Source organism: Marmota flaviventris, chromosome 8 (assembly GCF_047511675.1).
Source record: "Marmota flaviventris isolate mMarFla1 chromosome 8, mMarFla1.hap1, whole genome shotgun sequence".
Classification (NCBI taxonomy): Eukaryota; Metazoa; Chordata; class Mammalia; order Rodentia; family Sciuridae; genus Marmota; species Marmota flaviventris.
In genome coordinates, this window is record NC_092505.1 from 130,133,727 (window position 1) to 130,159,444 (window position 25,718).

At 39.3% G+C, this 25,718-nt stretch overlaps 1 protein-coding gene across 1 annotated transcript in view; it reads left to right on the forward strand.

Annotated features, from left to right (window-relative positions):
- Positions 1-25,718, forward strand: part of Cpne4 (copine 4) — a 348,827-nt gene that overhangs the window by 285,452 nt on the left and 37,657 nt on the right. The window contains exons 7-9 of the mRNA XM_027933785.2: positions 10,421-10,519; positions 16,748-16,834; positions 24,325-24,384. Of these exons, the coding sequence (XP_027789586.2) occupies positions 10,421-10,519; positions 16,748-16,834; positions 24,325-24,384 (246 nt within the window). The remainder of the gene's footprint in view (positions 1-10,420; positions 10,520-16,747; positions 16,835-24,324; positions 24,385-25,718) is intronic.

Consider the following 25,718-nt stretch of genomic DNA (forward strand, 5'->3'; position numbering starts at 1 on the left):
TGCCATAAAAATATTCCCTCTCCTGGAGGGGCTGACATCTTTAACCAGTTCTCCAAATTTGGAAAGGGAAGTTTTTGTCCCATTAATGAAAATGTAGTGAGATAAAGGCAAAGCATAAATTGAGAGCAGAATTTCTTTTTTAAATAGCAAATTCCACAACCAGAGATTCCAGAATCTATGGATTCTGGAGTCAGAGCAAGCTATAAAGTAAAAGGTGCTGCCCCTAGTCTGTAAAGGGAGCTCATCCTTCAATATGTTGCCCCTTTCACGGCATACATGATCTGAGTTTCAGGACTGCAGGAAGCTTCAATGATGTGGGTGCATGTTGCTAATAAGGAAGGTGGCTAAACCCCAGGATAGCACAGAGCGCTCCCCCACAGTTTTGAAATTTCATGCCCTCTATGTTCCATGCTTCCTCTTGAGGCAGGGAGCAGCCAGTGAGAGCAAGCCAGGAAGGGAAAATGGGTGATGGATATCTGTACACAAACTCACCTGTGGGTCTGCCCTTGAATTAAAACATAGTAGCATACATAATATTTAGTATGACCCTTAAAACAAAGGCTAGTAGTTGAACCGCAAGCTACTTGGTATTGCCTCATCTACTGAAGCAGGACTTTCCAACTCCTCTCTAAAAAAGTCAAACCTTCCATTGTTTCTGTAAAAAATTCAAGTTTTTTTTTACCCTATGATCATTCAAAAATCACTTAAGCTACTTTGTGGCATGGCCCATGCCCCTCACCTGGTGCTTTGTCTCCTACTCCTACTGCATTTGAAGCCAGCTGAGATTTCCTCCCCACTTTCATTGTATCAGAAACTCACATGAAGCATTAACTTGTAAGCCCATTGAAGTCATGTTAACTGGATTCCAATAATTTCATCACCATTTACTCTGTTGTTGCTGTCTTGCTGCATGGATACCTTTGTGTGTGGACATCCATGCCCTGTGAGACTTGCAGATATCCCTGCTGCTGCTGCACCCACCTCTTTTTCATCTTCAGTCTCTAAGCAACACCCCTGCTGCATGGAGATGCACCTCAGTCCTTGAGATGCTCAAACTCGCATTCTGTGTTCTAGGTGCATCAGAGGCTCCCCTTCTATTCCTGATATTTTGTGAACAATGCTCTTTAAAGCTGCCTTTTTATTTATATCCCTCTTTCTATAACTGAGACATAAGCCCAGGGGGACAGAGCCTGGGAACAAACCTGAGTGATTGTCACCAGACTCTGCACAGCCTTGTCTCTCCCCACTAGTCTCCAATTCTTTGTTCAAGGACCCATCTCCTCAGCTTGAACTCACTTCGTGTTGGAATGAGTCCTGCAGAAGATCCTAAGGCTTTTATACAGAGAGGTTTCTAGCAGTCCTGTACACCAGTCCAGTGAAGGCAAATCCCAGAGACAGACATGACTGAGTCCCCAGCCTTCCTGCCATTTCTGCTGCTCTAACTATAAAATCTTAATTGAGAAACTCTCCTCTTCATTCAGGTCCCACATAATTTCCTACATAAATTCCTATAGAATTTTTCAGAGTCTGCCCTCTACCATGATACAGATATTAGATATTCTTTTCAGTTATTTATAGACCTATGTAAACCATTAAATTTTGTGTCAAAGGTTATCCTTGAATTTTTGTGAAAAAAATAAGTCATCCTAAATACTAAATAATGGATGAAATTCTCACAAATCCCTAATAATAAGCAGAAATAAGATTGTATCTTTTTGCCTAAAAACTCCATAAAAAAATGATAGGATATCTCTTGATTTCCCAAAAGGTACAGTTAGAAGTCTGATCTACACAGAGAAATATGGAGACATAGTTTGGTTCTCACATTACTGACCCTGTTTGCATCTAATTTTGATATTCTGGATTTGCAATTCCTCCTTTAAATGAGTCCAGTAAAGCTCTTTCTAGATTACTCACTCTGAACAATTTTAAAAAGTGCCTGTAATTGCAGAGAAATTTTAAAATGTAAAATTCTGTATTCATACCCTGGGAGAGGTCAAATATGCTTGAATGAGTTGGTCATTTTTTTAAGAAAAAGTAAAAAGAAAAAGACCTTCCACTAGAAAGATACGTGGCAGAAGTAAGTCGTGAAGCCAAGCACTATAAAGGAAAGGGCCCCAAATGTAAAGAAATTAAGCCAGGTGCACAGCCTGATTCAAACTTTTGCTAGCTTCGTGTTTTGAGATAAGTGACCTTCAGTGGCTTTATTATTTTGCCTTATATGTTTGCCTCCTTTAAGAATAATCAACCAGATTATCACGATACCTTCCCTTTCCTTTGCATCTTCAAGGAGATGGGGTCAAATCATAACCTATAAAAACTGATCTTCCCATCTATGGAGTTTTTGTGAAGCTCACCATGGAACAATAAACAAATGTCTTTTTACTTGTCCAAGGGATATAAAGGTATGCAATAAAAGAAAAGGAAAAGAGTAGTATTATGTTAATTGGGTATTGATAGTGAGTGTGTTAGTCAACTTTTTTTGTCACTGTGATCAAAATACTTAACAAGAACAACTTATAGGAAAAAAAGTTATTTTGGCTCACAGACTCAGGGGTTCAGTCCATGGTTGACCTAGTCCATTGCTCTGGGTCTGAGATGAGGCAGAACATCATAGCAGAACGATAGAAAAGAGGGAAGCTGCTTCACTCATGTCAGCAAGGAAGCAGAAAGAAAGGAGGGAAGGAGTCCCGGGGAAGATGAGCCCCTCGAAGGCATGCACCAGTGACCTATCTCTTCCTCCTATAGTTTCTCACAAAGATCCAATCATTGGACCTCTGACAATCTTGCATTAACACAGGAACGTTGGGGAAACATCTCATATCCAAAACATCACAGTTAGTTAACAATTTTCTTGCTTCAATTTGATAATCTCAGATTTTGGAACTGAACACTTAAAGGGGAATAATAATAATACAATAATATAATGCCGTGTACTGGGGAGTTTGGGATTTGGAAAGGATCTTAGAAAGCACATGTTCCAATTTTCATTCCCAGACATCCATTTTATAGAGGAGGAAACTGAGGCACTAAGAGGCTTAGAAATTCACCAAGGTCTCCAAGAGCTGGGACTAGATCTCAGGTCTCCTGCTTTCCAGGTCCAAGCAGCCTGTGTCTACGATCACTAAAACTGTGTCAAGAATTCCATTTCTGCAATCCTGGCCCTGTGACCATGTCTACAACTGCTAACACACCTTGACCTTCTGTTTGCCTCCTTTGAGAATAAATTAACCAGATTATCACGATACCTTCCCTTTCCTTTGCATCTTCATGGAGATGGGGCCAAATCTCAGAGAACTGCCTTCAGCTGAATGGAGAAAGGCCTTTTCACCCCAAATTTATCAATCAAACATGTATCCAAGTTCTTTCTTGCACCCAAGAACTGTGATAAATCCTGATTTAAAAAAAAAAAATTCAGTTCTCATAAATTTTTTCCAAGTTGTAAATATAGAATCATAAACCGGTTGTTGCTGTGTAGTTGAAGATGTGTCAAAGCCAATGTAAACAGGCTGCGAAGGGAGCCGAGGGGATGGTGTTTTACTAGGGAGCTTGGAGACATTTGACAGATTCCTATTTTACTTGGACCAGTGTCAAGCTGCAATGTTTAAAAAAAAATATGGTCTTAAACCAAGAACAATAGTTGCCATTTAGGAGAATTCTGCAGTGACGGCAGCAGCTATGTCGTTTTATGATCACATCTTGGGTAGCTCATATCTTCCCAACACAAACTGGACCTGATTCCAACCTTAGGAATCCTGAAGTCAAAATCATTTGCATTTTAAATTCCCTGAATATTCTATGGCAGCACTAGTTAATTAAACTCCCTGTCACTCCATTTCCTCATCTGTTAAAGGGAGGTGATAACAACAGTGCCTGAGTAGTAGGGGTATTATGAAGACCAAATGAGTCAGAGCATCTCAAGGGCTTGGAACAGTGCCTGGGACAAAGTAAGCGTTCAATAAATGTTGGCATATCATCATGAGAGGACCAATTGCATGCATCCAGCCCACCTGGACTATTCAAGAAAATCTATTTTTTTACACATCTCTATTGAGGTATAGTTGATGTGTAAATAACTGAATGTATTTAATATGCACAATTTGGTGAGAGTGGATACAGGTAAACAACCATGATACCATCACCACAATCAGGCCCAGAGACTTTCCAAAGCTTTCTTGTGTCTTTTTATTTTTTTTTGGGGGGGGGGAGTGGTATTGTTGTTGCTTTATATCATTAAAACAGCATGAGATCTACCCACTTAATGATTTGACATCTATACTACTCTACTGTGAAGTATAGGCACTATGTTGTACACTAGCTCTCTGAAATTTATTCATCTATCATAACAGAACTTTGCACCCATTGAACAACAACTCACCAATTCCCCATCCCCAGCTCCTGATAACCACTATTATACTCTCTGCTTTTATGAGTTTGTCTATTATACATATCTCATGTGAGTGGAATCACATGGTATTTTGTCCTCGGCCTGGCTTATTTCACTTAACATAATGTCCTCCAGTTTTATCCATGCTATCAAAAATGACAGTCGTCCCATCTTTTTAAGGCTGAATAATATTCCTTTTTATGTATTTGCCATGTTTTCTTTAGTCATTCATTCATCTGTCAATGGATATTAAGATTATGTTTTGATAATCTTGATATCTATTGACAGATGTATGAATGACTGAGTAGCATATCTTGGCTATTAGCTATCCCTTCAAGAACCTAATTTCAGCTCTTTTGGATATAAACTCAGAAGTAGGATTGCTGGATCACATGGTATTTCTGTTTCAATTATTTTTTGCTGGGGTGGGGGGGCACTCCACAATTGTTTTTCATAACTAACTGGTGCATAATTTTACACTCCCACCAACAAGGGGTTCCAATTTCTCTTCATCCTCATCAACACTTATTATCATGTGTGTGTGTGTGTGTGTGTGTGTGTGTGTAAATAACTACTCCAACAAGTATGAGGTGATATCTCATTGTAATTTAATTGCATTTCCTTGATTATTAATGACTCTGAACATCTTTTATGTGCCTATTGGCCATTTGTTCTTTGGAGAAATACATATTCAAATTCTTTGCCCATTTTAAAATCAAGTTATTTGCCTGTTTCCTTGTGTTGCTATTCAGTTGTAGGAGTTCTTTAGGAAGTGAACCCTTTAGGAGATCTATGGTTTGCAAATATTTCCTCCTATTTAATAGGTTGTTTTTTTCATTCTGTTGGCTACTTCCTTTGCTGTGCAGAAGCTTTTAAGTTTGATGTTGTTCTACTTGCCTTCCTTTGCTTTTGTTATCTATGCTTTTATTGTCATATCCAAGAAATCATTGTCAAGATCAATGACAACAAGGTGTTCCCCTATGTTTTCTTCTTAGAGTTGTATAGTTCCCAGTCTTAGGAGTAAGTCTCTGATCTAGGATGAGTTGATTTCTGTTATAAGGTGAAATACATGTTCTATTTCATTTTCCTGCATGCAGATATTCAGCTTTGATATGTCTAAAGAGATCAGAATACTGTCTGGCACATAGTAAGCACTATCTGTTTTTTATTACAATTTTGTGTAGGACTGGTGAGGTCAGGGAGGCAGGAGATCTAGGTTTTTGTCCCTGCTGTCCTGGGTGAACTTGCAAAAGTCATGTCTCTGCCATGGGTTTTCTTTGAGGCGGTTAACTGGACCATCTGTCAAGCTTAGACATTTTAAAATTCTGTTAATAAACTCCTTTGTGAGATGTAAGAACTTGGGAAGGCTTTCTGGTTTGTGGGTAGCTGTGAGATGCTGAGCTCTCACAGATATGTCAAGGCCTCCTTATGGATTCACACCAGGAACTATGCCTCTGTCTCAGTTTTTCTACAGAGTGGTTGTTCTGTTTCCTTTCTGCCACGATGCATTCTTCTGTTGTCAGCCTCATCAGAGCTGTCAGAAACTAGCCTCGTGGTAGGGAGGAAGGGGGAAAAAAGTGTTTTTATTTGTCTGTTTCACCATGTCTTCCTTCCTTTGGGATCCCTTCTGAGAAAGGGCAAAATGAAATTCTGCAACTGCCATGCTGAGCAATGCCAGCTGATGGAAGAAGCAGGGTCTGAGTAAGCTGTGGTGCCTGGTTGGAAAGACCTAGTGGGAGACGTGTCAAGCACAACTCATCCTCCAGTTCAGGGAGGTTGGGTGGTCACTTCCTTTCTTCCCCATCACATTACAAACATCCTGACAGATGAAGAAGGGAAGGGAACTAACCCAAGCATGGTGGAGAATCTAAGAAAGGGCCAGGAAGGAGTTCCATGTGGTTTCTGCCCCTTCCCCTAAAGAAGAAGACTACTACTCTCTTTGACGATGCAGGGGAATGTTTTTAAAAGGCTGCTTCTGCTTTTTTTTTCTCTTACTTGCATCTGCCTCCTTTGCCTTTTCCTTTGTAAAAGAGTAAGTCGCTGAGTGTCACCCTCAAGCATTCTGCAGGCTGGATTTACTTGGAGCAACATTATGAGACTTAAAAGGAAAAGATCTTAGAAAGCATCCTTCTTTCTCTGTCCAGGCGCAGCAAGCTTTATTGTGTTTCTTGCTCCACATAATGTCTGAGGGTCAGTCAGTAAGGAGGATATGCTTATGGTGCATATCCTGAGCACTTTGCCAAATGACCAGACCATCAACTTGTTCCACTGTCCATTGGAAAAACAAGGTGGAAATTCATTGTACCTTGAATTCAAAAGAGGCTCTCACAATTCCTACCAAAGCCACATTGTATTGCTTTGCATTTCAACTAAATTGAACTAATCCTCTCATTGACTTTATTTTGAACCCTGTGCAACTGGAACTAATCTTACCATTTCCAAGTTAGAAGGAAGTTCAAATCCATCAATGTCCCATAAAGTCCTTTATACTTTCTGCACTTTGCTTTCTTCATTATGTTTGTGTGCCTGCAGCTTACACTAGAAAAGTTTCAGCAATAAAATATACTTTTTTTAATATTTATTTTTTAGGTGTAGATGGACACAACACAATGCCTTTATTTTTATGTGGTGCTGAGGATAGAACCCGGGTCCCGCCCGTGCTGGCGAGCGCTCCACCGCTGAGCCACAATCCCAGCCCAAAACATACTTTTTATACTATTTTGTTTTTTAATAGATTTAATTATAGTAAATGTTTCTTTGCTATTTTTTTGTAACCTCCTCTCCAAATGCTGTTTTTCCCCATTATGGAATCAAAGTAAGTTATAATCTTTTCTGATGACAATGCTTTACATATTTAAATGATTCTTAGAGTAGGTTATGTTGTAGTACAGATATTTGTTTCTTGAATATGTATATGTCCATTGTGGGTCATCTGAGAGCTCTGCTGCATGTTACCCTCTCATAGGATTGACAGAAAGGCTGCTATGTTGTTGATCACCAAGACACAGGGAGAGATAAACCTTGTAAATCATGCTCCAGCTCTCAAAGCTTCCTTCTGAAAGTATTCAAATAGCTTTTTCTTATATTTTACCAGCCAATACAAGTTATGGAGCTACCTCAATATCCAAGAAGACAAAGAAATACAATCTTATTATGCAATTGGAAAGAAAACCAGATATATTTAGTCATAGCACTATAAGCAAATTGTATAAGCTCAAGAGTAATTTTTTTAACCAAAAGAATTTTCAGACTTTCATATGATAATAGTTTGCTTTCAGCATCTGCAGGTTGAGTAAACATATAATGACCAACAAATTAGTTTAAATTGAGTAATAATTTTGACTGAATGTTAATTGTAATTGTGCAATTTTCTATGGTCAAACTTTTTTAAAAAAAAAATTCTAAATAAAGAAACTTGAATTTTAAGTCAGTGTTACTACAGAAGTGACAGCCCTCCACAGTAATTCTGTGGTGTTCCACTCCTAGGATTTAGCTGTCAAGCTCTTGCTCCACAGTCCTGAGCTTCATTCAACTCTCAGTCTTGTTGTAGGTCATCTCACACAGTCCTCTGGACTGCTTGTCCCCGAAATCTGAACATGGTCCTCTCATTTATTCTCCAAGTCACCATTCGCATGATACTCTTATGGCTTGCACATTTACTGGTATCTCAGGGTTAATGGGAGGGGGAAAGTAAATGGTGGAGATGGAGGAGAAAATTAGACATCACGGTTTTGAAGTTTCTTACCTGTCTCTCACCTCCTTCCATCCCAATGCTGAATCCATGTGTCAGTCAACTTTCTAATACTGTGACAAAATACCTGAGATAACCAACTTTGTAAGAGAAAAGATTTATTTTGGCTCACAGTTTTGAAGCTTTCATCCAGGATCATTTAGCCCATTACTTCTAAGCCTATGACAAGGCAGCATACCAGGATAGGAGCACATAGTAGAGAAGGTCTGTTTAACTAATGGTGGCGCAGAGCAAAGAGAGAGGAATTAGAGGAGCCCGGGTTTCTATATTCCCTTCAAAGGCCTGCCCCCAATGACCTAACTTTCTTCTATGGGGCTCTACCTTCTAAAAGTTCTACCCACCCACCCCCAACAGCACCACAGGCTGGGGATCATTGGACCTTTGGGACACATTTAAGATCCAAACTACAGTAGTCTATCATCGGCCCTCTGATGAAACCTGCCCTAATTTCTTCTTAACCCCACCCCTGTATCTCACCTCTGTGTCTCTAGTTATCAAAGAAAACACTCAACTTGGCCATTACTTCTTTTTAGCAGAGCAGTTTAGTCCCCCTTTACCTCTTCCATTCTGACTTATTCTAATGCATTCTTTCATCATCAAAAGGCTTATTTATGAATGGTTTCTTAAAAGAATTATCTAACAAATTCTCTACATTTAAAGAGAGAGAAATGGCTAAGAAATTAGTTTCTCTTTAAGAGAAAGGGAAAAAAGCCTTAGCAAATGTGTTTAATTCCTACTAACCTCATATTTTTAAAAAATATTATAAACATGGATTATTATTTACTCCCAAAGAGTAAATTTGGGAATATTGAGGAAACCAGACCATGATATTACCTTTGAAGACTTCTTAGCTTTTCTTCATTTTTATTTGAAGCAGGTAATTAATATAATCAGTGGATTGTAGACAGAGAAGGTCTGAGGGAAGCAAAGAGACTGGGAACATATTGTAGTAACACAGACTAGGAAGGAACAGTAGGAATGAAGAGAAGGCTGGAGTCAACAATATTTAGGAGACAGAATGGAGAGGACCCGATGTGTGAGAGTGAGGGGAAAGAGGAATATTGGGAAGGATGCCTGGTTTGTTGTTTGTACCCATGGGATGGGTATTGGAACAATTCACTGTTGCGGAAAATAAATTAGCAATAAATAAAAGAGAAATAGCTTTAGTGGAAAATTTGTTTCATTTTGAACAGATTTCATTGTGGATCTGTAGGGCATCCCACATGATATGGGAACAGATTAAGAGTCAGGTTTTTTCAGGCAGATTGGACAATAGGAGGTGCATTCTTGAGAAAAGACAAGGCTGCCTCTTTGAACCCTAATGTCCTGGGGGAAGCTTCTAAGTTAAAGTTCCCCCAGGCTGCCTTTATCCTATTTGAAGTCTAAGACTTCTTTGCTGCACAGCATTGGCTTAAAATATAAAAGTGATGTCTAAGTGCTTGAGACTTTAGTCCAGCCACTACCCTTCAAAAAAAATAGGGACTTTTCTCTTCACCTAGACCAAGCAGAGGGATCTCTGCTGATTTGATCTAGTCACTCACTCTACAAAGTGTTGCTTGGACCCCCCAGGATTAAGCCTTAACAGAGTTAGGAGGAGCCCTCTTGTTAGAAGTGAACAATTGCAGCTTGTATGAAATGGATGCTTGATATTTACCAACATGGCTTATTGGTCCCCAACTTTGATTCATTTTTCTTGTGCATACAATTAAAGGCTTCACTGTTTTTCCTTCTTATTTATTTTTGTTGGTAATTCTCTTTTGCCATCAGACAAAAAAAAAAAAAAAAACATGTACAGAAAGAGAAAAATGTGATCAACATGGCCCCATTCATATTACTAACAGAAAGCTATAGATTTGGACTCAGGCATCCAACTCCAGCTATAAACCAAGGACTGTCTATGATGGGGAAAAGAGCATGGGAATTAAGGCAGGACACCTGCCTTCAAGTCCTGGGTTTTCATTTACTAGATGGTCCTTTTAGCAAGTCACTTTTCTCCTTTGTGTCTTCCTGACCTATCTGAAAAAAATGGACAAATTATTGTAGATGCTGCTGCCTCGTAGAACTGTTTGGAGAGTGTAGGAACAAAAGACCGAGTAAAATGCTATGGAATCTAAAAAAAAATACTACATCTTACATGCTGCAACACCAGACTGCTGAGCTTTTGTTGGAAAACAAATGTCTTTCATCTGCTGTTCCTCATAAAGTTCACACTGCCTTCAGTTGTTGTGGAAACATTCTTAATTTAAAAATAATAAGAAGAATAACTCTTCTGTTTTTTGCAGTGCATAGTCTGGGACTGGGACTCCAATGGCAAGCACGACTTCATTGGAGAATTTACCTCGACATTCAAGGAGATGAGAGGAGCAATGGAAGGGAAACAGGTACCTGGCAAACCACCTGGGGTGCTGCCCCAGACACCCTCTGGGATGTTTCCTTAGCACTCAACTGCAAATGAAACTGCCAGAGACTAAGCATCCAAGTATGAGTAAGTCTGATGAAAAGGGACTGTGGTAGATGTTAAGTCTAGACCTAGCCCAACCTAAAGCACTGTGTGACCTTGGTCAAGACACTGCCCCTGAAGGATACATTTTCTCCATCCCGTAAGATGGACAGGTTGATTGACAGAATTTCTCATTTCCTTTAGGTTGGTAGTCTTGGAAAAGTGACTTAATTTCTCTGTGCCTCATTCTTCTGACCCCAAAAACTGAGGGTGATAATTATATCTATATTATAGACTTTTGTGATGATTAAATATAACAATCCACGTTATACACTAGCAGAACACCTGTTCCATAGCCTCCTCTTCCAAAATACCAGCTCTTAGTGGTATTATTTTTTTCTTTCTTTTCTTTTCTTTTCTTTTTTTTGGGGGGGTGGGGGGGCACTACATTTCCATGACTTGGCAGCATCACGTTCAGTGCTTTGAAGAAATTATTTGAATTCTCCAAACTTTCATTATAGGCACCAGGTTTTCAACTAGTTCATTAATTTTACTATCACACACTTGATATCAAGATACGCACCCAGACACTGCCACACAACACAAAGACACATTGCACCACATAGAAACCTAAATCCCTCTTTTTTTCCCTCTCAGACACACACACCCTTAAACTTCAGTCAGTTACTGTTGTTTAGCGTTAACCATGCAACCTCTCGTCCTTGTCCAGTGTGTGTCTCCCACCTTCCAGCTACAGTACCTGAGTCTTTTTTGCTGGAGGGCTTTTTCTGGTTGCTAGAACCTGTTCTGCCCATGCCCAAAGCAGGCAGGAAGTACCGAGGAAGATCTAACACCTTCTGGAAGTAGCCCTCGACAAACAACTAATGAGAATTGGGATGTAAATGCCCCAACTCTCTTGCCCTTCAGATAGCAAAACTCTGAGGCATGTGCTCCGTATGGTTTTCAGAGTTCCCCAACAGGAAAAACCCTAGTTGCCAACAGTGTCACTGAACTGATGACCTACTTTTCCATGGCTACCTCCTCTAATTCCCCACTGAATGGGTGTAATCCTGGTATTACCTGCCAGATGACCTGTTTTCACTTATATCCCTGCCTAAGAGTTTACTCCTGGGGGAAATCATCCCAAGACACCTGCCATTCTTACACTAAGTCTACTGACCCAACAGAGCAGAGAGTAGTGACATCAGAGCACAGGGCTCAGTGTCTTTGAGAAAGTCTCTTCCCTTAGAGTTAAGATCATGTGAATGGTCTGGTCAGAAATCCTGATTAGAGATGATTTCCCAACTCATTTTTCTTCCTTTTATTTTCTTGGGGAGCAGGGAGGCTGTGCTAGGAATTGAACCCACAGTCACACACCTACCCCAATTAATTTTTCAAGTTCCCTCTTTCAGATGTAAAGCCAGGATAAAATCAGATTGGATGGAAATTGACTGATAACCTTTAGAGTTAGAAGTTGAACATGAATCAGATCCACTTGTCAAATGTGTACCTTTGCTCTGGAAATTCAAGGGCAGCTATCCACTTAGCTCCTGCAATGGCTCCCATGTGTGTTCTTATGTCCCAGATATTGCAAGCAACGTGTCAAACATGCAGAGACCTCCCACAAGTAGGCATGCAGAGTTTCAGGGCCACGATTACAATCAATACTACGTTATAAGTAAAGTCACTCTCATGATAATAAGAAATATAACCAGAGAAATTGTTACTCCACTTAATGTACAGTAGTTTCAGGCCCTATTGAGCTAATAAATCAATGACAGTTTATCAATACCACCTGCTAGAGTTGTAAAGGGTTTTATAAAGTTCCTGCCTTGTTTACCTCTATAAATAGAAATAGTCAAATCAATCAATATGGGAAACATTTCATCTTTGGGCTCCTGAGAGGGTATTAAAAGTGAGATTGTAACAATATATCATATTTTAAAACCACCAAAGCCTGATGCTTTCAAAGGGAAAGAAATCTTTAAGTCTCACTGATGAAATGGACCAGATGCTACTACACCTTAATATATCACTAAGATACCAGAACATTTTAGTTCAGCCACACAGCCCATATTTTAACACATTTGCGCACAGTGGGAACTATTCTTTATTGATTTTACAGTATTTACTGGGAAGTACCTAAACTCCAGGAGCTCTGTCAGGCTCTAGTTATACCATGACGTTATCTCTGAAGCTTACAGACTAGTGGGAGTCTTTGGTAGAACATAAACATATGCAAATCATGTCCACAAAAAAATAAAAATGCAGTTACAACTTGTCGTAAATTTTATTTAAAAGCTGAGCCAGGATTTTAGTCAGCTTTTTCACTGCTGTGACTCAAAGACCACACAGAACAACTGTAAAGGAGGAAAGGTTTTTTGTTTTTTTGGTTTTTTTTAAGGGCTCACAGTTTCAGAGGTCTTAGTGCATAGACAGCAGGCTCCATTCCTCAGGGCTTGAGGTGAGGCAGGACTTCATGGTGGAAGAGTGTGGCAAAGGGATCCAGCTCACATGGTGGTCAGCAAGCTGAGAAAGAGACTCCACTCTCCAGATACAAAATATATCTCCCATAGCCACACCCACAATAAACCACTTCCTCCAGCCACACCCCACCTGCCTCCAGTTATCGCTCAATAATCCATTCAGGGATTAATTTACTGATTAGGTTAAAGCTCTGACCAAATCATTTCTCCTCCAGACCTTCTTGCATTGTCTCATATGTGAGCTTTCGGGGGAAACCTCACGTCTAAATCATAACAGCCAGTTTAGGTACAAAAGTGTGTGCTGCAAGAGATAATCCAAAAAGGTGACATTTAAGTTGAGGTCCTTGAAATATGAAGAGAAGCAAAGGGTGTATCAAGTGAGAAAAAGGCCCTGCAGGCAGAGGGAAGAGCATGGTGAAGGGTGGAGGCAGGAAAGATCTTGGTGTGGTTGAGCACTTGGAAAGAGTCCAGCGTATTTGGAGCAGAGAGAGTGAGGGAGCCATGCATGAGCTGTGGTCAAATCAGGGCAGAGGCCAGCAAAAGCAGATTGTGGTAGATTCTTCTAAATGCCATGAGGGTGCACTCACGTGGTTATTTAAAATTTAATTAATTAAAATTAAATTAAAAATTCAATTCATCCATCACGTGAGCCACATTTCAAGTGCTCAATAGCCTCCTGTGACTGGCAGCTGCAATCTTGGATGTGCAAATGGAAACTATTTCCATCATTGCAGACGGTTCTATTGAACAGCGCTTCAAAGGGTTTTAAGCTAGAGGTGACACGACTGGTTTTAATTTTTTGAAAGATCGTTCTGTCTACTGCATAGATAATCAATTAAAGAGTGGCGAGGGGGTGAGGCAGGGAGATCTGTTAGGAGACTGTCAGGACTGAATAAATGGTAATGGAGATAGAGACAAATAGAGAGATGTAAGATACGTTTTGGAGATGGGAACCATAAAATTTGTTGAGGAATGGGATACCAGGGAGAAAGGGAAGGAGAAAAAGGATGATGTAAAGATGCATTGATCCTGGAAATAAGGAAGTTTTGTGGCAGGGATGTGCAGTTTGTGAATAAAATTATAGAATTAGGTTCTGGAATCATCCTGATTAAAAATTGGAACTGGAAAAATTGGAACTCAGGGGAGAGGCTGGCCTATAAATGAATTTTGGGAGCTGCCAACAAATAAAGGCTATTTAAAGTTGACAGAAGGTATGAGTAACTGGGAGAGAGGAGAGAAGAGAAGTCAGATGAGGTTTCAATCCTGAGGAACCTCAGTGAGCAGCATCAGAGAGAGAAAGAAGATGGTACCATTCAAGCAAACTTCTTGTACAAGTCATGGTTCTTGATTAATTCTTGAGTACCCTTCATAAGCACCCTTAGTTTAAAGAGGCCCAAGGGAAGATTTTCAAGCCCAAATGGGGGATCCCCCACAAGACCCTCCTAGAGGGAGGCCAAGATTTTGAGTGACACTGATGCCAATGTGAATCCCAGAGTCAGCTGTTACCACCTATATGACCTGGGCAAGTTTCTTCTCTTCTGTGAGCCTCATCTTGGACTCATAAAAGTAGGTTGTGAGAAGAATTAAATGGGATTGCGAAGTAGACAGATCATAGGTGGGACAACTTCATTCCCAGACAATGCAGTTTACTTAGACCTGGTTCATCAGCCCCCCTACCACCCCATAGGTACAAAGGCCCTAAATACCTACAGGTTTTGATTCTACTTTCTTGGGAGCCCTTGCTTGGTTAAACTAACTTATCCTACACTACCAAGTTATCTTGGCCCGAGATGAAAGTGAGTTGACTTTTCATGGATAAGCATTATAATTCTTAACAGAATTTAGAATCTAAGGTTTCATCTCACTCTAGTCAGAATGGCAGTTATCAAGAACACAAATAACAATAAATGCTGGTGAGGATGTGGGGGGAAAGGTATGCTCATAAATCATTGGTGGGACTGCAAATTAGTACAACAACCATGGAAAGCAATGTGGAGATTCCTCAAAAAAACTAGAAATAGAACCACCATATGACCCAGCTATCCCACTCCTTGGTATTTATCCAAAAGAACTAAAATCAGCATACTACAGTGATTCAGCCACTTCAGTTCACAATTCACAACAGGCAAATTATAGAATCAACCTAGATGCCTGTTGATAGATGAATGGATCAAGAAAATGTGGTATATATGCACAATGGAGTTTCACTCAGCCACAAAGAAGAATGAAATAATGGCATTTCTGTAAATGAATGGAAATGGAGGAAAAAATGTGCTTAGTGAAATAAGGTAGGCTCAGAAAATCAAGGGTAAAATGTTTTCTTTCATATATGGAAACAAGAGCAAATGCACCAAAGAGAATTTCACCTTTATGTATATATAGAAAATACCAATCAGAAATAAATAAATAAAAGAGTGAAAGAAAGATCAGTAGAGTATAGGAAGGAGAATAGAAGGAGAGAGGAGGAGAAGGAAGGAGGAGAATGGGGAGAATAGGAATTGAAATCAAATTCCTTGCATGCATGATTTTGTCAAAATTAACCCAAATACTATGCATGATTATAATTCTCTAAAAACAATAGAACTCGGAACTCAGGAGACCAGCATAAGCTTTTTTACGCAGTGGAAAAAAACTTCCCAGAAGCAAGGAACAGATGCTTTCCAGGCCTTTGCTAATGTCCCATTGACCAAAATAAGTCACATGGCAAAGCTCAGCCCCATTCTGGGATGGAATTATAGAAACACATGGGCACAAACAGGAGTGGATCACGAGGCCTCTGAAGTGTCAGTCTGCCCCTCTCACATCGGCCTCAGAAACTGCTTCCTATCAGGCACTTTTGATTGTCAAGGGGTGAAATTTTGTCTCTTTGGTGGAAATCCCAGGATCCAACTCCCAGAGGATGGTGGGCAGGAGCATTTAATGGCTCTTGAATATTTGTCTCGTGGTTGATTTAGTCCCATGAAATCTGGAGGCTGGAAAGGTTGAAAATTATTCTTCTACATTTCCCCTTAACTCCCTAATTTCTCAGGTCTCAGCCATTCTTATCTCTCACAGGAGTCCCTTTGGAGATCAATTATGCCACTGTTGTAACACACGTGAATCCACTATTTCAGACTTCAGCGAAGTCTGGCGTAAACTCATCAGTGTTCTTACTAACATCTGCAGCTAACATTCAATGCTCCTCACTTTTCCTACCTTTTTCAGCCAATTACCAGGTGCTAAGACTTAGCACTGTGTATCACTCACCTGTATGTCTGCAGTTCTCTTATTTTCTCTGTTGTTTAATTTGACCCGATGAATAGTAAGCATTTACTGTGTGCCAGGCACTGGCCCATAATTGTTACATAGATTAATCATGCAATTATCAATATAATCCTATGAAATAGATATCATTCTAAGCTCCATTTTATAGAGGAGTTGCCTAAGGCATAGAGGAATCAAGTCATTTGCCAAAGGTCACATAGCTGGGAAATGGAGGAGCTGGAATTTGAACCAGGCAGTAATATTAGAGTCTCACCCTGTCATTCAACCTTACTGTTCCCCTCGATGCAAGTGTTACTATCTAAACCACTCGTCAGCCCTCCACCTCAGTGTGTCCACAGAAGTATCCAACATCTTGGCCTCATTAAATGACTCGACTTCCTCCTGGGCAGCCTCTCAGGCTATGACCCTTCTTGTTGCAGGTGCAGTGGGAGTGCATCAATCCCAAGTACAAAGCCAAGAAGAAGAATTACAAGAACTCAGGCATTGTGATTCTGAATCAGTGCAAGGTACGTAGGCAGCCCTCTCTTCCAGGAGTATGAAGCTAAGTCTGTCTGGAAGGAGCAGTTCAGGCTATGTGATCAGAGGGAGACAGTGTGACAATGAAGAGATCTTTTTTTAAGACAAGGAGAAGGAAAGGGGAAACACTGGGGAATGGCATTGGCCAAATTATATTGTTATATGGTGTGCATGTACCAATATGTGATTTAAAAAAATCCACCCATTATGTGCAATTATAATGCACCGATAAACATATGGGAAAAAAACCAAAAATTAGAAATTCAATATATTAATGGATATACAAAGAGAAATGTAATCATAGGTGCCTTGGAACCAATCATAGATGCCAATGCCACTATTCCTACCCCCAAGGACAGCCCTTGCCCTCAAAGACAAGGGAATCCTGGTCACTGGTTAAGCTCCTCTCTGTTCAGGAAGATACCCAAGTCAATAGCCAATATTTCTAGGACACTTACTATGTCCCTGTCACAGTGTTCAGTGCTTTATATGTGCTATCTCACTCATGTTGAAAGGGACCATGTAAAAAAAATCATGGAAGAAGATTAAAGGGCCTAGAAATTCCTCCTAAAGAGGTTCAACTTTGCAGAAAATTCCATTTGCTAATAACTAAATCTCTTAAATTACATCTGAGAATAATTCTGCTGCTAGTTCGGTACTTACTATATAAGAGTAACTTCAATAAAGACTATGTAACTGTTACCACAAGCCTTTTAAATGAAGTAATTCAAGTAGCTCAGAGTCATGCGAGTGGTAAATGTAACAATGGAGATGTTAAGATGTCTACCTGACTCTACCATATGCACACACACACACACACACACACACACACACGGGGACATGGGGTGGGGAGAGAGAGATGCTCCCGAATTTATAATGGGGTTATATCCCAGTAAACCCATGGAAAGTTGAAAATAACATAAGTAAAAAAATGCATTTAATAATTAGTACACATAAACTACCAAACATAGTACACTGTAGACTATTGGTTGTTTACCCTCATGGTCTTGTGACCAACTGCAAGCTGGTTCTCTGCTGCTACCCAGCACTGAGAGAATATCATACTGCATCTGCCTAGCCTGCAAGATTATCAAAACTCAAGGTATGGTTTGTACTGAAAGCAAATCACTTTTAGAACTTCAAAAAGTAAGTAACATCACAAGATGAGTCCTTATAAATTAGACACTGTGTGTATATCAGGTCACTTCTCCTAAACTGGTTTCTCCCTGGCAGCCAAACTGCTGCAGGATCATATCCTTCTATAATGACAGTAAAGGAAAAGGTTGGTTGGTCTGATTTAGGTCACATGCCCACCCTTTGAGCCTATCACTGAAACTAACTATGCCTGGAATCATTGTTTTATTCATTTAAAAAAAAAAATTATGCTTTGGCATCTTTGGGCTTTGTGGATCCAAGAAGGAACTGCCATATCCCTTACTGTCTAACATGCCTTTGATATGCAAACTAACCAATCTGGAGTCCATACCCTCAACCACCCTCCTTATTAAACTCAGATATATCACGCCCACTCCCCCTGCATTATGTCCCCACAGGGACAGGTTTTAGATAACTAGAGACAACCTGTAGTTCAAAGTCTGCTGAAAGGATTCAAACTACGCAATCCTAAGACTGGTTGACTGCTTGTCCTGCCTCATCCATTCTCTCTTGTGAAAATCACAATGAAGGCTTTTATCCAAACTTTCATCTCACTCCTTCCACTCCCTGACTGACCCCGATGTTGCCCACGGGACCCTCCTATGTGCTACGACATACCTTCTACCCTGTGTCATTCATCTAATCATACCTATACAAATCAAATACTGGGTATACTCAAAACAGCCATGTGACCATGCCTGTGCCCAGGCAAGCAGGAGAAAGATATAGATGAACCAATTCAATGGTTATCTCTCTCCTTAAGGTGACTGTACATTCTCTGTTCTGAGCTTCCATCTGAGAATAATTGAGTTGATCTGATAATACAGCACTCAGATGCCACTGCTGTTCAGTCACTCCCAAGATCTTACCTCCTTGATACTCTGTCAGGGAAAGCATTGCCATAAGAAAGCCAAGAACAGGCACTATCCAGAGGACTCAGTGATCATCAGCCCCGGGAAAAACCTGCCCATAGATGTGTGCCACCAGGAGGTAGGATCTCCAGAGGCCAACACAGGATTTCGTGTCAGTCTCTGAGAAGCTTCCATCAAATGGAATCTGAGAAGTGAAGGAAGAGAATCAGTTACTGGCTGTCCAGGTAAAAGGGTCCATTCTATAAGGTCCCTGGCTGCAGCTACCACATCTGTTTCTCTCATCAACTGCATAGTGAGTGCTCAATAAATTCTTGTTGAATAAATGAGTAAATGAATATCACTAAGAGTCAAGCAGCAGAATCTTTTTTTTTCTTCTCCAATTTCTACTTATTTTTTATTGATTTTATTTTTTAAATACACGACAGCAGAATATATTACAATTCTTATCACACATATAGAGCACAATTTTTCATATTTTTATATAAAGTATGTTCACCCCAATTCATGTCTTTATACATGTACTTGTGTTTTTTTTGCATTACAATTCTTATTACACATACATACCACAATTTTTCATATCTCTATTTGTTTATAAAGTAGGTTGAAACCCAATTCGTGTCTCCATACATGTACTTTGGATAAAGATGTCCATCACATTCTACCATCCTTGCTAATCCACTGCCCTCTTTCCCTCCCACCCCTCTGCCCAATCTAGAATTCATCTATTCCTCCCATCTCCCCCTCCCTACCCCACTATGAGTCAGCCTCCTTATATCAGAGAAAATATTCAGCATTTATTTTTTGGGATTGGCCAACGCCATCCATTTACCTGCAAATGTCATGATTTTATTCTCTTTTATTGCTGACTAAAATTCCATTGTGTATATATGCTACATTTTCTTTATCCATTCATCCACTGAAGGGCATCTGGTTTGGCTCCATGGTATAGCTATTGTGAATTGTGCTGCTATAAACATTGATGTGGCTGTGTCCCTGTAGTATGCTGTTTTTAAGTCCTTTGGGTATAGTCCAAGGAGAAGGATACCTGGGTCAAATGGTGGTTCCATTCCCAGCTTTCCAAGAAATCTCCATACTGCTTTCCATATTGGCTGCACCAATTTGCAGTCCCACCAGCAATGTATGAGTGTGCCTTTTTCCCCACATCCTCGCCAACACTTATTATTGTTTGTCTTCCTAATAGCTGCCATTCTGACTGGAGTGAGATGGTCTCTTAGAGTAGTTTTGATTTGCATTTCTTTGATTGCTAGAGATGATGAACATTTTTTCATATATTTGTTGATTGATTGTATATCCTCTTATGAGAAGTTACTATTCAGGTCCTTGGCCCATTAGTTGATTGGGTTATTTGTTTTTTCAGTGCTTAGCTTTTTGAGTTCTTTATGTACCCTAGAGATTAGTGCTCTATCTGATGTGTGAGGGGTAAAGATTTGCTCCCAGGATGTAGGCTTTCTGTTCACCTCACAGATTGATTCCTTTGCTGAGAAAAGACTTTTTAGTTTGATTCCATCCCATTTATTGATTCTTAGTTTTAATTCTTGTGATATAGGAGTCTTATTAAGGATGTTGGGGCCTAATCCCACATGATGAAGATTAGGACCTACTTTTTCTTTCTATTAGACGCAGAGTCTCTGGTTTAATTCCTAGGTCCTTGATCCATTTTGAGTTAAGTTTTGTGCATGGTGAGAGATATGGGTTTAATTTCATTTGTTGCATATGGATTTCCAGTTTTCCCAGCACCATTTGTTGAAAATGCTATCTTTTCTCCAGTGCATGTTTCTGGCACCTTTGTCTAATATAATATAATTGTAATTGTAATTTTGTGGGTTAATGTCTGTGTCCTCTATTCTGTACCATTGGTCTAACAGTCTGTTTTGGTGCCAATATCATGCTGTTTTTGTTATTATTGCTCTGTAGTATAGTTTAAGGTCTGGTATAGCGATGCCACCTGCTACACTCTTCCTGCTAAGGATTGCTTTAGCTATTCTGGGTCTCTTATTTTTCCAGATGAATTTCATAATTGCTTTTTCTATTTCTATGAGGAATGCCATTGGGAGTTTGATTGGAATTGCATTAAATCTGTACAGTGCTTTTGGTAGTATGGTCATTTTGATAATATTAATTCTGCCTATCCAAGTTAGTAAGGCAGATATTTTCATCTTCTAAGGTCTTCTTTGATTTCTCTCTTTAGGGTTCTGTAGTTTTCATTGTATAGATCTTTCACTTCTTTCATTAAGTTGAATCCCAAGTATTTTTTTTTGAGGTTATTGTGAATGGGGTAGTTTTCCTCATTTCCTTCTCAGAGGCTTTGTCACTGATATACAGAAATACCTTTGATTTAAAGGTGTTGATGTTATATCCTGCTGCTTTGCTGAATTCATTTACTAGTTCTAGAAGTTTTCTGGTGGAGTTTTTTTTTGGGGGGGGGGTCTTTTAGGTATAGAATCATATAGAATCATATCGTCAGAAAATAAAGCTAATTTAACTTCTTTTTCCTATACATATCCCTTTGATTTCTTTCATTTGTCTAATTGTTCTGGCCAGTGTTTCAAGAACTATGTTGAATAGAAGTGGTGAAAGAGGGCATCCCTCTTTCACAGTTTTTAGAGGGAATGCCTTCAATTTTTCTCTGTTTAGAATGATGTTGGCCTGAGGCTTAGCATAAATAGCCTTTACGATGTTGAGATATGTTCCTGTTATCCCTAGTTTTTCTAGTGTTTTGAACATAAAGGGGTGCTGTATTTTGTCAAGTGTTTTTCTTCATCTATTGAGATGATCATATCTATTGATGTGATGAATTACATTTATTTATTTCCATATATTGAACCAACCTTACATCCCTGGGATGAATCCCACTTGATCATGGTGCACAATCTTTTTGATATGTTTTTGTATTCGATTTGCCAGAATTTTATTGAGAATTTTTGCATCTATGTTCATTAGAGTTATTGGTCTGAAGTTTTCTTTCTTTGATGTGTCTTTGCCTGGTTTGGGGATTAGGGTGATATTGGCCTCATAGAATGAGTTTGGAATTATTCCCTCTTTTTCTATTTCCTGAAATAAATTGAAAAGTATTGGTGTTAGTTCTTCTCTAAAGGGCTTGTAGAACTTGGCTGTGTATCCATTTGGTCCTGGGCTTTTCTTGGTTGGTAAGCTTTTTATGGCTTCTTCTATGTCCTCACTTGATATTGGTCTGTTTAAATTGTGTATATATTCCTGACTCAATCTGGGCAAATCGTATGACTTAAGAAATTTGTTGATGTCTTCAATGTCTTCTATTTTATTGGAGTATAAGATTTCAAAATAATTTCTAATTATCCTCTGTATTTCTGTAGTGTCTGTTGGGATACTACCTTTTTCATCACATATGCTGGTAATTTGAGTTCTCTCTCTCTCCTTCTCATCATTAGCATGACTAAGGGTCTGTCAATTTTATTTATTTCCTTTTTCAAAGAACCAACTTTTTGTTTTGTCAATTTTTTTCAATTGTTTCTTTTGTTTTGATTTCATTGATTTCAGATCTAATTTTAATTATTTCTTGGCTTCTACTGTTTTTGCTGCTGGTTTGTTCTTTTTTCAGGGCTTTGAGATGTAGTATGAGGTCATTTATTTGTTGACTTTTTCTTCTTTGAAGGAATGAACTCCAAGCAATGAATTTTCCTCTTAGTACTGCCTTCATAGTGTCCCAGAGATTTTGATATATTGTGTCTATGTTCTCATTTACCTCTAGGAATTTTTAAATCTCCTCCTTAATGTCTTCTGTAACCCATTGTTCATTCAGTAGCATATTGTTTAGTCACCAGATGATGGAGAAATTTTTATTTTTTATTTTGTCATTGATTTCCAATTTCATTCCATTATGATCTGATAAAATGCATGGTAGTATCTTTACTTTTTTGTATTTGCTAAGAGTTGCTTTGTGGCATAGTATATGGTCTATTTTAGAGAAGGATCCATGTGCTACTGAGAGAAATTGTACCCACTTGATGCAGATTGAAATATTCTATATATGTCAGTTAAGTCTAAGTTATTGATTGTGTTATTGAGTTCTATAGTTTCTTTATTCAACTTTTGTTTGGAAGATCTGTCCAGTGGTGAGTGGTGTGTTAAAGTCACCTAAGATTATTGGGTTATGGTCAATTTGACTCTTGAACTTGAGAAGAGTTTGTTTGATGAACATAGCTGCACCATTGTTTGGGGCATATATATTTATGATTGTTATTTCTTGTTGGTGTATGGTTTCCTTGAGCAGTATGTAATGTCCATTTTCACTCCTTTTGATTAACGTTGGCTTGAAGTCTATTTTATTTGATATGAGTATGGCCACTCCTCCTTGCTTCCGCTACCATGTGAGTGGTATGATTTTTACCAACCTTTCACCTTCAGTCTGTGTATGTCTTTTCCGATAAGATGAGTCTCCTGTAGGCAGCATTTTGTTGGATCTTTTTTTAAATCCAATCTGTTAGCCTATGTCTTTTGATTGGTGAGTTTAAGCCATTAACACTTAGGGTTACTATTGAGACATGGTTTGTATTTCCAGCCATATTTGTTTGTTTTTGTTATTTTTCTTGAATTGGTTTTCCTCTTTGATTAGTTTTTCCTTTAGTACTACTTCCCTCAAACAGCAGAATCTTAAAGAAGCAAAAATTAAGACCAGAAGTCAACGAAGTACATGAGAACACAGATGATGGTAGCTGGCAGGAAGCAATGATCACGAGGGTTCCAGCATAAAAGTCAAAAGGATGAACTGTGCAGTCCAGACTTCCATAATATGAATCCCCAATCCCATCATCTACTAGCTTTGTGATCTTAGCCTTAGTTTTCTCATCTACAAAATGAGCATAATAATAACAATAATATAATCTCCATAAGGCCATTCTAAAAATTAAATGAAGTAAAATATGTTAAGTGCCTAGTACACACTAAGTACTCAAGAAATGATAGTCATTGTTGTTTATGGCAGGAAAAGGATTTAATTAACAGCAAATTGTCAGTAAAAGCCTTCCCAGCTAATTGAATCTGAAAGCCACCAATCTCGATTACCCGCATATTAAGAATGTTATCAGTCCTGGGACATAGGCACAGGAAAGAAAGACTGAAGCCAACTATGAGACATTATTGATTCCAAAACAGAAGTAACCTTTGAAAATATAGTTTGGGTTTCACCCCAGAGGCAGAAGTTGATTAAAATCATATATAAACCCAAAAGAAAAGAACAGGGAATGGATATTTGCAGCCCTCACAGGCTCATCTGCATTGACCTTGGTTTCTTTCTCTCTTCTAATGGAACAAAATCAACTCACCCCTTTGCTGCCCACAGATTTCTTTCTTGCTCTTTCTTCTGGTTTAGCAGCCCATCCCTAAAGTTTAGGCCTTCACACTGCAAGGAAAAAGATGGTGCTGTTTTTAAGCTGGTTTCCTCTCCTCTTACGCAGATCCACAAGATGCACTCCTTCTTGGACTACATCATGGGTGGCTGTCAAATCCAGTTTACAGTAAGTTGATTGTTTGTTCATTCTTCTTCAGAGGGAAAGAAAGGGGAATGGTACTGGGTCAGTTTTGTTCAAGTCTCCTTGCTGATGTCGTGTGTGGAATCATGTTTCACAAATGAGTTTATGCTCCTATTTTCTCCAGTGCATATGGTTCTCAGCATCATAGCAGGATTCTTGCCATGCAATCTCAGGTGATTTGAGGAACCCTCCTGATGCTTTCCATTCCCTCAGTAACCCTATGAGGAATGAAATGTAGGTTGCCAGATTTCAACACTTGGTGAGAAGCATGGGTAGGAAATGAGTCATGCTAGTAAGTTTCACTGAGCTAAAACAGATGCCTTAGTTGTGCTCGAGTGGCCAGAAGACAAATACCAGTGTCATACATGAGGGTTAGTGCCAAGGGCTTATCAGTCAATAAAAAGGTAAATTCCAAAGATTGTGGAACCAGGTTGAAATCAGGCTGAGAAATAGAATGGATGTCTAGTCTTAGCACATGAATTGATGATCATCCCTATATAACCTGTGAGTTCATGGGATTTACATACTCCTGATGTGTATGGGGTGGGTGACCTGGGTCTTTTTAAAGTCCCCCAGGTAGGTCAAGGTTGTGAGACCATCTGCCCAGGAACCACTTGCTTTCATTAACTTCACATTGAAAATCTTCCTAGGCTGGGGCAGATGTAACCTCCAGGAAAAAAAAAAAAAAAAATCCCCAGAACCAGATGGCAAAATAGAGATATGCTAAAACCCATGGGAAAGCAACATGAACATAAATCAGAGAGATACAATCTGTACAGTGTTTGTTTCTCAACTCACAGAAGCACACCCATGGAACTAAGCCCTCTTTAGTTCCCTGGCCTGCCTCAGACAGGTGAGAAAGGCATGGAAAATGGGTTTAATTTTTTTGTACAGGTTTGGGACCCAAAAGAGTCGACAAAACTAACATATACCTAGGACCAGAAATAGTGGTGCTCAAAGGACTAAAAGAGGGAATCACAAAGGGTAATTAAGTTGTCATTTGATAGACCCAAGTTTTCTTAGCTCAATGCTTATCTGTTCCACTCAGAAAAGTCTACCTATGACCTGCCTAAACTCAGGGCACTGCTCACTTACTCTTGAATACTTTGTGTGTGTGTGTGTGTGTGTGTGTGTGTGTGTGGTATTGAGGATTGAACCCAGGGCCTTGTGCATGCTAGGCAAGCACTCTACCAACTGAGCTATATCCCCAGCCCTTTACTTACTCTTGAATACTTTAAAGGAGCTAATTATTTGGTCACTTGTCCAAAGCCTAAGATTCTCTAATGATCCAGCGGCCCATCCCTCCTACATGCACACTG